This window comes from Malaclemys terrapin, chromosome 8 (genome assembly GCF_027887155.1).
Source record: "Malaclemys terrapin pileata isolate rMalTer1 chromosome 8, rMalTer1.hap1, whole genome shotgun sequence".
Lineage (NCBI taxonomy): Eukaryota > Metazoa > Chordata > Testudines > Emydidae > Malaclemys > Malaclemys terrapin.
In genome coordinates, this window is record NC_071512.1 from 4436854 (window position 1) to 4450026 (window position 13173).

At 43.9% G+C, this 13173-nt stretch overlaps 1 protein-coding gene across 1 annotated transcript in view; it reads right to left on the reverse strand.

Moving 5' to 3' along the window:
- Positions 1-1581: 1581 nt before the first annotated feature.
- GALNT10 (polypeptide N-acetylgalactosaminyltransferase 10) overlaps positions 1582-13173 on the reverse strand; it is a 125638-nt gene continuing 114046 nt past the window's right edge. The window contains exons 9-12 of the mRNA XM_054036860.1: positions 12598-12819; positions 11373-11489; positions 9329-9478; positions 1582-7567 (exon numbers count right to left, since the gene is read on the reverse strand). Coding sequence (XP_053892835.1) covers positions 7400-7567; positions 9329-9478; positions 11373-11489; positions 12598-12819 — 657 coding nt within the window. The 3' untranslated portion in view covers positions 1582-7399. The remainder of the gene's footprint in view (positions 7568-9328; positions 9479-11372; positions 11490-12597; positions 12820-13173) is intronic.

Sequence of the window (13173 nt, forward strand, 5' to 3'; positions counted from 1 at the left end):
CTGGCCATTTAATGCAGTTTAGCTAGTTTGTTCAGGTAGGTTCTTTGCTTGCCCTGAGAGTAGAGCATATATGTTTGGTTTAGGTCTGGCTCCCTCAAAGCAGTTCTGATGAATGGCGAGCATGCTCGATTGATACATTTTGACCTGCTTCCAATGGGGAGGAGGTTGGGGCTTGGGTAGGGTCATTGCTTAAAGCCTTTTATTATGTCAATGCCTTTGACAGGCACGTCCTATATGTAGATTATTCCATGCACCAGCCTGAGGGCCAGCGTGCATACATCTGGAGACCACTTCAGCATAGAAAGGGGGCTGTTTACTTATCCAGGTACTATCTCTTGCATGTTGTCTGCTCTCCCTTTGAAAAACTTACTCCCTCTTTCTGGGAGTATTTGCATCTGAGGAGAGCGAGGGAGATACCTGTATTATATGTTCCTCAGTTTACTTGCTTGATTTTATTCTGTCTTCCTGCATAGAGTTAAATAAGAAGGGGCTGTTAGTAAGAGCAAGCAGGAAACAAAATGATGTCTAGAGATAATTTATCTCCAGAGAAAATACCAAGCGTCCTTAAGAGAAAAATGAGTGGGCTATTAATTGAGAAATGCCCCTCTGCCTGGTTCCAGGCAGGGCATATTTTCCAGGGTGGGGGCCTAAAATCAAAAGGACAGTAAGTAGTTAAAAGCCCTTGTCTAGAAAGGAAGGGAGGGGGAGTGAGTCGGCAGCAGCCGCTCATAGGGAGCTGATGCAGGAGAGAGACAGGCAACGACTGCAGGAGGACAGTGTGTCTCTCAGTCCACAGGTAGCAGTATCTGGGTTAAGCAGAAGCTTCCTGAACTAGCAAGGAAAGCGTGAAGTTTATGTCAGACCAGATGTGCAGGCGTTTGTTTTAACCCTTTCCTTTGATGGCTACGTACCTTTGGGTGAACAAACATCACTTTTCTTTTTAGAACTCTTTTGTATCACTTTAACCAGCTGCTGGCCACGTGTGCCGGAGGGAAGTTTCTCACTGGTGCCAAATATAGTTAGGTCTGTTACGTTAACATGTCTGGGAAACCAGAGGTCCAGTGTGAGAGTGGTTGAACCATGGGGTTCCACCTTGAAGGAAGGAAGCTAAGTCTGTCATCTGAGGGGTGCACTGGAAAGGCGATTGCAAAAGAGTCGAAAGCACAGTTCACCCTCTAACCATGACAACGTCCCATTCAGTTTCCTTTGTGGGACTCTGCAGCATTCAGCCTTCAAAACCCATTTTTAAAGTACTCCAAAATTAGCACCCCTCGATTACCAGGAAAGTTTGCCAACTTAAGAGACCCGTAGCACTTGTCAATGGAGAGTGAGCCTATAGCTTGGCAGTGGGTCCATGCGTGTGGGGCAGACTGAACTCCAATGTTCCTCGGCAGGAGGGCAGCTTAAAGTGACTATCCCAGAGGAGCAGGACAAGAGTGCACAGTGAAGGGAGCATGTGGGGTGATGGGAAACTCGCTATGCTCCACGTAAGTCCCAAACCAGGATAATTATTTTGTTCTCATGGGGGGTGGGGGGAGGAGGAAAGCAAAAAAAGGAGAGTAATTTCTGCATACACAGATCTTCAGAAAAACATTAAAAATTTATTTTAAATATTATAAAAGGAAGTCCATTCAACTTTTAAAAACACTATGCATTATCTCTGATTGACTCCAATTTATGAAAGCTACTACATTAAAGTGCTAAACATCCTTTACTGTCCCCAGATATTAGGAGTGTGGTCCTAATGTGCCCAGAAATAAATGTACACTGGTTTACGAGGCACTATTCCATCCAGTTTTAAAGTAAATAAGTTAAAATGCACACAGTACAAGGAGTGAACCAACTCAGACCTTATCATGGATACTTTGGGGCTCCCATCCTAAAAACGCTAAAGCTATTTGTTACTGTTATTTTAAGGGCGAATGTTTTAGTCTGTTGAATTGATTAGTTTCCATGTCATTTTTGTAAGCCAAGTTCACATTTGCCTGCTTGCTAATTGGGATCAGAGCTTCCTTCCTAATGCTGAATGAGCAGTTTTAAGACCTGCATGGCTCCCAATGAAAAACCACACATCTGTTGGAATCACTGAAGCCTTCCGGGTAATGCAGGAGCATCAGGAAAGCTCAGAACACCAAGCGAATAAAGAGCCTACTCGACTAGCAAAGGCAGAGTCACAGGAAAAACTAGACAAAGGTCTTTTATTATGATTTTCATAAACCTGTCATTGTCTAGTTTTATACATGGATCTCACGACAAAGGAACAAGTGCAGTGTGAGTTCAGTTAGTGTGGGTGACATCTAGATAAGGCAATCTGACTGGTTAATCAGTAAAATGAAATGAATTTACAACTGAAAAACAAGTACTCCATGCTGGTGGGAATCTTCATCTCTCAACTTTCCAATACCTGACTCACTACCCTATTTCCCTAAGGAAATGTTATATTTGATTCAAAGCTTTGTCTGTGAAGAACTGTAATATGTATTACAATATTAAGTTGTTCTTACATAATGCTTTTTATCTGTAGATCTCAAAGCACTTTACCAAAGGTATACATTACCCACATTTTACAGACGAGGAAAACGTAGCACAGAGGGGAAGCCAAAAGTCAAACAGCAGGTCAGCAGAAGAGCTGGGGATAGAACCCAGGTCTCCGACTCCCAGTCCAGTGCCTTACCCACTAGCCCACACTGCCTCCCCTGTAAAAAAAAGTTTATTTATTTTTAAAAATACACTGGATATCACAGAAATTAGCCTCAAGCTATTCATTGTTGGTTAACAGTGCTTTGCCAACTCGCTTTCCACAATATTCATCTGTTTAAAATAAAACAAAATACAAAACATTAAGAACACTTGATGCTAAACAATCCTTTTGTAGTGGAAATGACAACCGGTTTGCTGGTTTTTATATGTCAGGTAATGACTGGCTTGGGCACTTAATGCCCCATTTGCTGTGGGCTGTTAACTCTGAAATGTGACTTGTGTATTTCATTACTTATCTGCTTATGAGAACGTAGCAGCCAGGTAGAATGAAAGTGTGGCATGACACGCATGTCTGAATCTCATATACTAGAAAGCCAATCCTACAGCCATTGACTGTTCTAGATCTGTTAGCCTTGACAGTTTTATTTCATACCATGTATTACTGGCTGGCTGCAGCAAGCTGTCCACACACTGCAACCACAAACATTTCAACATCCTGCGCATATCTCAAAAGAAAGACATAAATGAAAACTGCTCTCCTTTCACCCAGTGATGCATTCTGACTTTTCACATGGTTCTTATGTGATCTTCCTCGCTCCTAAAAGGACGTGCAATTACCATAACGATACGGTGGTAGCTGTAGGAGCACCGAGCTCCACTGTGTTAGTGCCAATAACCAGTTACTTGTGAAACCTCAGTGCTCATTTAAGTTCCGATATTAATTTTTTAACGCTACAGACATCCAGCTAGGCAAACGGGAAAACTTACTGACCTGGCATTACATAGGTATAAATTACCACAGAACCTAAGAACAGCGGCTAAGGAATTGTTTTCTTGCTACTTCTGGATTACAGATTTGCTCCCCACTGATCCATGGTGTTGAGTTTATGGAAGTTACCACATTATCCTTTCACTTAGATTCTGATATGCTGTTGGAACTATTTATGAAAAGCTCTGTATCTGAATACATTGAGTAGGAATTGTGAACTCCTGGATGCTGTTCCCTTGATTAAACAGATATTATATGTGCCTTTATCAGGGATTAAACATACAGCAACAGGCCCAGGAAATCCTCTGGTCTAACGTCAATTGAACTCCTACTCTATGTCCCAAGCGTAACCCCAATAGGGACCCACTCGAAGAAGACTGAGGCTTCCATCTCCAGATTTCATGCTGAGTGTGAAGAAAAGCACAGCCATTAATAGATACTCTTAATAAGAAACCCCGGAGCCCCTGCATCTACCTTCTGTCGTCCTAAAATTTGTACTTAAAAATCAGACATTTAAAAACAAAACCACACACCAGAATGGTAATTGCACACTGCATCAAACTCTCTTGTACATCCTGCTCCCCGGCCCACTTCTCTCTTGTCCAGCAAGGCACTAGGAAATGGTTCAAGTTTAGGCATTTGCTGTACATTTGCATTTAAAAAGGCACATCTTTATTTTAACGATGCTGTATTCTCCTTTTATTAAACCTCACACAACATTCCACTGGGGGGGGAGAGGGGGAGAGATTTGTTGCCAAAGCCTACAGGAAAACTCCCTGCGCTCACATGCAGGGCTCAAACCCAGGTAGTTTGGTCACAGAGGTCAGACATTAACACCACTATGAAATAGGCAGAGATGGACGTGCATTTTGAGTATTGAAATGTACGTCAACACACCACACAGCATCCCACTGTACTTCAGAATTCTTATATGCAGTCTTGCCACAAACTAGAGAATTTATGAAGCCAAGGGCAGAGATTTTTTTTAAATTACAGTTTTGAAAACTATCTGGATGTGAAAAGCATGCGTTTTCCAATAGGTAATTGATGGCGTTTGAGACCTGATCTTGACTTGCATGCAAATGTGAGGATTTGTTTATGGATTCATGCTTTGGTGATTTTTGCTTCTAAGTAACTAAACATAATAGGACTAATTAGCCTGATTGCTCAGCAAAAGCTCAATTCAAGATGAAGATTGAGAAATATAATTTCTATTTCTCAATCAGTAGGTGGCTGAGTATGGCAATACTTCCCATTAGTCAGCAAAGCCTCTGGGGCATTGAAATGTATAATTAATGTAAGTAAAATAATAGCTCAAGGAACACCACTGAGACAATCAGACATAGGCACACTGAATTCATGGGATATTCAGGTTTTGAAATCCATAACTTTGTGAAATGAACCAGATTGACAGCACTGCAACTGACTTGGAGAGACCACCCTTAAAAGAGATTAAAACATTCCTGGCCCATTCAATTCTTGGCCTCTGTGCTGAGCCGGGCAGCAGAGGTGCCAGTTGTGATAGTGGTCCTGTGACCAATATCAGTCAAGTAGGAACTGCATTAAGATCACCTAGTCTTTTGGTGCATGCTGCCAAACAACTGCCCTTGAGCCAAAGTCAAATCACTGACCTAGATATCAAAGGCTCCCTATCCCATGACCAATAATCTCAGAAGCTTGTGTCCAACATGCTGAGCAGCTAAAAGTGTCCAAAATTTTGCTCACAAGGTGAGTCCAAGTACAGAGAAAGCCATGTATTTTAAACAGAAGCTGATCCCCTAATGAAGTGGAAAACTAAACTGCAGGCATTAACGTTACAGCACTGCTAGCTGCAGTGGAATGATCAACAGATCATGTACTGACCTTGTGCTCCAATTATAATCAACTCGTGCTCTTCATGTACAGCGTCTTGTTCCACAGGTATTAAAACATTCATAAAGACATCTAGACGGGCCATTTAGTGATCCAGTCAGTACAACCAGACTAATGAGAGCATTAATAACTTAAGGAAAACATCTGTCAGCTACTTGCCAAGTACTGGAAACTGGTGCTTCCCCCTGTGGTATTAAAAAGTGCTTCTAATGAGAGACACGTTGCAGATATTTAGAACATATCAAATTATATTTTAATCAAAGAATGTTAACCCAGTGTGGCATTAGTCGTGTTTGTACAGCATCTCTTGCTGTGGTGTGCTGGCATCACAGAAAAAATATGGACTATCCCAAAGGGCAGTCAAGTCTCTGTCCTCCCACCCCTCCAAAGGAAGCAATGCTTGACTTCAAAGGGCTGTGAATCATTTGCAACAATGCTGCACTGAGCAACATCACAGAAGTCAAGTCTGGGTTTACTACTTTTGAGATTCTGCACGCCATGCAGCACGCCCACTCTGATTTACCTGGCAAAGCTGCATCAATTCTGCACCATCATTAAGAGATCACCAAGTCACCTGATAACCTCTGCAGCTCCTGAACTGGTGCAGCAGGGAGCAGGCAACAGCAGACGGGCTGACTACTGTCTTGTGGTGAGCAAGAGGAGGCCTGGAACACACAGCAGCTGCCATATGGGCCTCTTGAACCTGACGAGAGCAAAGCTCTCTTGTGAAACTTAGGAGCTACACAGCAGGGAAGATGCCTGAAATGTGCAGCTTCATGCCGCTGCCGGAGCAGAGATCCATTACTGTGCTGCTTAGGAGCCCCAGAGAGCAGCCTGCAAACGTCTCCCTGCTCTTCCCAAGACAGTGCTTTGGTCGTTTCCGCCCCTCATGCTGCTGCATGTCTCACAATCCCAGAGCTGGGATAGGTGGACAAGTCAAGCAGCTGGGTGATGATAGGCAAATGGTAAGTTTGGTTGATTTATGCAGCATCTTAGCAGAAGGATAACTATGCAGTCATTTGTCAGAGCATAATGGCCTTGTGCATCGGCCCTGCACTCACTGGGGTTACCTCAGACAGATGGACTGCTGGCCACAGAAGACCACAGACCAAATTAAACCCTGGGTAGCAGTCTCAAATCCATCAACTTCAGTGGAATTGCAGCTGCTCGTGCTGAGGGTGTATTTGGCCCCAGGTCTCTAGAGGAAAACTGGAGATTTTATGGCAAGGATCCTTGGAATGTTTCTCTCCTAAAGCCACCCCATACTATAAGTGACTGTGCATTCTGATATTAGCCATCGAAGAACCTGTGGTGAGAGTCACCACAATTATTTTAGCTGCAGGCTGTCACCTTACTGGAAACCTTTTTTCTATTCCTTCATATTGAAGAGACCCAACAATGGGTAGCAGAGAACAAGGTGCATGGACCTGAAATTGTGTTTTTTCTACCAGTGACTTGTACTCACTGGAACGTTAGTCTCAGCAGCCCTTAGTTCACTCAAACTGTTTTCTGTTAACAGATCTATTCCTTTGGCAGGCATTACGAGGCGAAGCTGCTTTTAGCATATTTTGGTTTGGTGCACAGAAGAGACGTACACTTTTCATTTTTCTATTGCATTTTAAGTTTTGATGCACTAGAAGTCAGTGTATTTGTCAGGTACTGTTATGTTGACTTTGCACTGTAATTTTGAGTGCAGGTTTTGCTTGGATGGATTCTGGGAGGTAAAGTGACTATTTGGGAACGCTTTAGCATCTGGGAAAGTACCACACGTGATCTAAATGCAGGACGAACCAGGTTCATAATCCTTTAAAAATAGAGTTTCTGATCCCATCTTGACAGGCAAGTGACTTGGGTAAAGCCTCATGGAATTCCATCATCCCCAAAAGAGAAAGATGCAGCATCTTCAAAATAAAGACTGGCCCGCTAGTCACACCCTCTCCTGAGATTCTCCCTTTTACCTTATTTAAAAAAAAAAAAATTAAATTGTTTTTGGTAACCCTCCCCGGTAAAAACTATAACTGTAAAATATATATATAAATATATATATATTTGCAGTCTTTAAAGATCAAGATTTCTGTTAAATTTTTCCAAGACGGTTGAGTTTGTGTGTTCAAATATCCACTGCTGTGTTGGAGAAGAGGGATTGCAGGTATTCATAAAGATCTTGCGGTCACTCTCGCTGCAGTCCATACAGCTGCTGCTTACTGGGTGGTAAAGGGTCTTGTCCTGAGGAAGAGAAATTCAAAATCAATTTGCTTGACTGGGGAACATTCTGGGGGTCTACGGGGAAGTAAAGGGAAAGTCCCACTGAGGAAACAAGGCTGAGCACATTTTACCCAGTTGCTGCCCTATAGCATCTCGATACAAACCTTTCAACGGAAGGGTGTGCGCGTCGTTTGGTCTCTCACTACTAGATACATTACCCACTGCATACTTTTTTCACCCTTGACTCCTACTCCTGACCTACTGTTGGTTGCAGTCAACTCATGGAATCATGAGCTAGAAATGGAAAGGATTTATGTATCTAATCTAACATCTAATGAACTGGAAGCTCTTCAGGACAGAAAGTTTCTTACATGTGCGTGGTGCTCTAACCAGTTATTTATGGTATTCCACATATTAAGAAACAGTCCACTCCCCTTCCAATGTAGGATTGTTCCTCCCATTTTATAGTGCTCTGTGCAGGCTGCTTTTAAATTTCTCAATGAGGGGGGTTCCAACATTCCCTGGGGAGACCATGACACCTCCCACCTCTACAGCAAACGCTAATGTTACTTTTGCTGTCTGCCTCTCTCAGTGCTTTCTGGATGAGCAGTAGAATGCATCACTTCTGCAACAATGAGTGCTGGAACCGGTTCAGAAATCAACATTTCCAGGGGAGCCCTGCCTGCATACTTGAAATGCTAGCATGGCATGTGTCTGGCTGTGTTTGTCCACATTTCCTCTCCTTGCCACTGGCAGCCAGTTCAACCCTTGCAACATCTGCCAGGCAAAGCAAAAGCAAACTAAAGCTAGATTCTTCAGCTTGCAGGCTCACGTTCTGCTGTTGACCCTCCAGTCACACTGGGCATTACAGATGGGGAGTTTGTGGGAGATGAGCATTCTAAATAAAAACCTCTTCACCTGTTGCTTGTAGAGAATTAATAAGTCACATCCGCTTATGGCAGGACCATCCGCATTATTAAAACACCAACCTGACACGCTCTAGTACAATTTTGTGCGTGGCAGGTATGGCATTACTGCACAGCCAGAGGGCTGTGGGTGCAAGCTGCAGCTGGTTTAACAGAGGGTCTCCTCGCTTGCTCTCTCTTGTTGGCATGACACTTAATGCTGTTCCTTCCCATTTCTAAATGAAGATGCAGGGAGCCAGCGCCATCTAATAAGGGCATGTTCAGGGGACACTAGGAGCCTGGCACATCTGTGAGCAAGCGGGGCAGGCTTGATGGCAGCCTGATTGAAACCAATCTGCAATCAGGCAAGAACAGAAGTTGGTCTCACACTGCCTCTCGTATATCCAAGTACTGGGCTCGTGTACAAGCCCACATTGAACCAGATGCAGAGCTGGTACAAACAGATGCAGTTTCATGGAAGTCACTGGAGTGATGCTGCTTATGCCATCAATGAAATGTGGTTCTTGTGCCAACACTAACAAGACTATGACACAAAGCGCAACCTTGGGCAGGCTCTGCAGAACAAACATGAGAAGCAGGCTGCTTTTGCGGTCTCCTGTAGCTAGTGGTTTTTATACCCTCTTCTTACTCATGAGCTGTTCAAGTCGTCCTTTTCCATTCAGGTAGGTAAAAAAAAGATATGTCTACCCCATCTTGGCCATGCTGCTTTTATTAATGCTAAATGACAATGGATTCCTATACATTCTCTTGTCACAGCTACATGAATCACAAGAGAACACCACATGAGTCATGTTATTACAAGGAATCTCAGGTGTTCATGGAATGACGTGACACATCATTAAGTAAAGGCACTCACTTTCCTGTATCTCCACAGCTGATTCCCCTTCATTCCGTGACAGTCATAGAAGGTCACAGGGCTGCTGTGGGAAATGGCATCGAAACAGAACTTCTTGGTGTGCTGAGGGTCCCCAGGACGGATATCTTCCCGCCAGCTGAAAGTGAATACCTGCCAGGACAAACATGACCCTCTTAGAATGGGATGAATGAGCGCAAATGAAGAGAAGCCATCCAGATTGAAGAGCTGAAATTCTTCTGTTTCCCCACAGGGCGTAGCACTGCTCAGCTGGACAGCACTTCTCTGGGGATGGCAAGTCAAGAACTCTTTTAGAAACAAGCCACTTCCACTGTCTGGTGGCTCCTCGGTTTGGAATGTGGCTCTCTCAGTGGGAGTATTACGCTTATAACCAACTCACTGATTAGAACACTTGACAGTGCAGAGGGTAGAATCAGCAAAGAGCTACAAGACACCCTTGTTAATAATGGTTCTATGATCTGCCCTGGTAGTCTGCACAGAGCCTCAGGGAATCTAAGATTCAAGCCCTGTGCTCCTCAGGCCACATGGGGTTCCCTAGGGGCAGCATGAGCCACCCAGTGGGAGGGTACAGAGGCATCAAGACAGAGCTTGATAAGTTTATGGAAGGGACGGTATGATAAAACTGCCTACAGTGGCACGTAGCCAATCTGCGACTGCTAGCAGCAAATATCTCCAATGGCCGGTGATGGGACACTAGATGGGTGTGACGGGATCCCCCGGGGTGCAGCCTGGGACTGTGGGAGCCCCACACCCAGCTAGATTGCATGAATGCTCCCAGAGCCACTCATGAATCACCCAGAGAAAGGCACCAAAACCAACCTCCCCAGCTCCCAGCACTGTACCCCAGGAATATACCGTTGGGCAGTGCAAATTTATTAATTGGTTCCCCAGTTCAACGATGGAAAGTGGACATGCACCAGCCTTTGCAAACCTGAGCAGATTAACCACACTCTGCATACAAACTCACTGGTAAAGATAAACAATTAATCAAATGTATTGACTATAAAAGGTAGATTTTAAGCGATAGGCAAAAAGTCAGTTAGTTACCAAAAGAAATAAAATATAAGCACGCAGTCTAAACTTTCAACCCTATTAGACTGGGCAGCAACTAGATTAAGCAGTTTTTCTCACCCCACTGTATTCTGCAGTCCTTAATATACAGGTTTTTAAACCTGGGCCGATCTCCTGTGTTGGAGTCTTGTCTTTTTGGACTGAATCGCACAGTAAATTGGTTTAATTTCCAGTTTTCCTGCATCAAAATTGATATGCAACAGACCTTTATCTGCTAATACCAAATCCAGTTCACTGAGGAGTTAGGTATTGCTCCGTAATAGATGCATTGTGTTCTTGATCTTTCCGCTACTCAGCTGCTACATTTTAAGACTAATATCTCCCCCCCGTTACAATAAAGCTGTCATTTCTCGCCCCTAATGCATCAGGAGGGTGGATCGATAGCCCAGCCAGGTTAATCCCTCTCCCCAGCAATGGTTGGGATGTTAATCATGCATTTGCTTCCTGTCAGAGGAACGACAGTAAGTGGTTATTGAACCTGCAAGCACGTTCATCAATATGTACGGTGTTCCTCTATCACTTCTTTCAGCAGATGCTTTGAAGTTAATATTCACTTTGTTACATATCACAGTTGCCTTGTTACCGGTTTCTTTTATTGTTTTGGTATATTCTTTCCCTTTGTTATTCTCTTCTGTTCACTCCAACCCTTCAAAGACTAAAAAGTAAAAGCTCCACAAGGAGCCTTCCAGGCTCCAGTTCCTTTCCCTCCTGCTATTTGCTTTTACCCTAACAATTGCAGTCTACCAGGAACAGCATCAGTACATTTGGTACTTAGGTCACAGACCACATTTCACTCCCCTGGCACAGCACTGTGCCTCGTTACCCAGAGTGGTGAAGCCATTGTGAGATTTTTAGGTCCTAATTTACATCATGGCAAAGGTTTTTATTTTTAATGTTGCTTGTCCTCATCATGATCCTTCTAAAAACAAATGTGTTATGAGGAAGACTCGATTACCTGTATGTTGTTCCAAGCCGCCTCTCCTCTGCCTTTCACACAGGTTTCCAGCCTGAGTGAGGAGCCCAGAGTTCCGTGTTTCGTATCTGCACATAGACCAGTTCCTACATTACGGATCTGCAAGATTAAATTATTAATTAGTTATGTTACACTTTTGTCCAAGTGGCAGCCAAGAGGCAGAATGATTTAAGAAGTTACCTCAAACGGTAGCTATTAGTACAAAGGTGCAATGTCTTACATTACACAATGAGTTGACATTGTTACAGCTGAAAAGAGGCACACAACGTTTGTAAGTCAAAATAGGGATGACCATATATAGCACAGTAATCTGCTGTAAGCGCCTTGCATTTAACTTAGAAGAAAACACACTAGAGGACGGCAGAGCCTGTTACGGGGGTCCCCGGTATATGTTGGCGGTTACATTCCTGAAAAGGGCAACTGATAGTGGGGAATTTCCCCCCCCCCAAAAGAAATAATGGCCCGCCCCGCCTCCACCTCCACCCCTTCCCTCCCAGCGCCTCCTGAACGCCAGGGAAGCACCCAAAGAAAAGCCACGCAAAAGGTCAAGCAACGGATATGCGAATTGGGACCAATGTGAATCGGACCACATTCCCCAATGGAAGGGCGACGGATACGCAAAATGACAGATAAGGGGGAGACATATACTGGGGACTTCCTGTTTTTAATAATAATTAGGGGAACAAGCCTTAACACGTATGGGCTTCTTATCCCTAGGCTAGACACTTTACAATGAGGAGTACCACCACCCTTATTTTTACAGATGGGAAAGAGGAGGTGCAGAGAAGCTAACTGACTGGGCCGAGGTTTCACAGGACATCTGGGTTTTATTTCTATTTTGATTCTTACTTCCCCAATCCCATGTCCTATCCACTGGATTATGCTGCTTCCCCTAAAACATGGTGCACTAATTGAAATCTTACAGAACAAGCCAGGATACAATTTCTTTTGATGATCATGTGCTAATAGAATCTGTCAGCCAAAGGGTCTGCTCTGTTCCTGAGCAAGCCAGGACAATGAAGCACACAGGAATTCTGATCTCTGACGCACTCAGCACAGGATCTTTCTGAATAAAGATGTAATGTTTGTTCATAGGAATGGAGCGACTAGGTATCAGGGTTCATGATTAGCTCTATTATTACAATCCAAAATAGCCTGGTAGATCTTTTTGGCTTGTCAACCCTAGCAGTTCCTTAAATGAACTCACCTCTCCCCAGGCAGCTGCCGGGGGCTCCACGGGGGGGTAGAATTTTGGCAAATCCCAAGCTACCTCGCTCATGAACCATTTGAAGCTCTTGCAGTGGAGATTGTTGCGAAGTTCCTTCTGAGCAGTCACATCCCCCGCGGAAAGATGTCGGTACTCAGGTCTACGCTGGTAAATGTACTCTGCGTATTCATCCATCCACACTTCAGCCACACGCTTCAAGTTCTACATAGGTAGCAGGCATGTGTGGAAGGAATGAGGGGGGAAAACATGTACATGAAAAACTGTGTCCATTCAAAGTCTCTGCATTAGAATTCAGAGCAGGTCTCATGTTTTTGCTCAGAAATGATTCCCATTAACACAGGCGCTCTCTCGGGCTGCTAGGAGCAAGATCATTTTTAGTGTTATTCTCTACTTCCATGGGAGTTATAGGGAAAGGTCTGTTTGGTTGATGTCAAAAGAGAATCCTTGGTGGTTGGCTATTACACGTGGTTCCTTGTGGCTGTGGAAACAGCACGTAGCCAGAACTTGTTTTAAATACAAGTCGGAGCAGAGACAGCGATTGTAAATACCACTGGA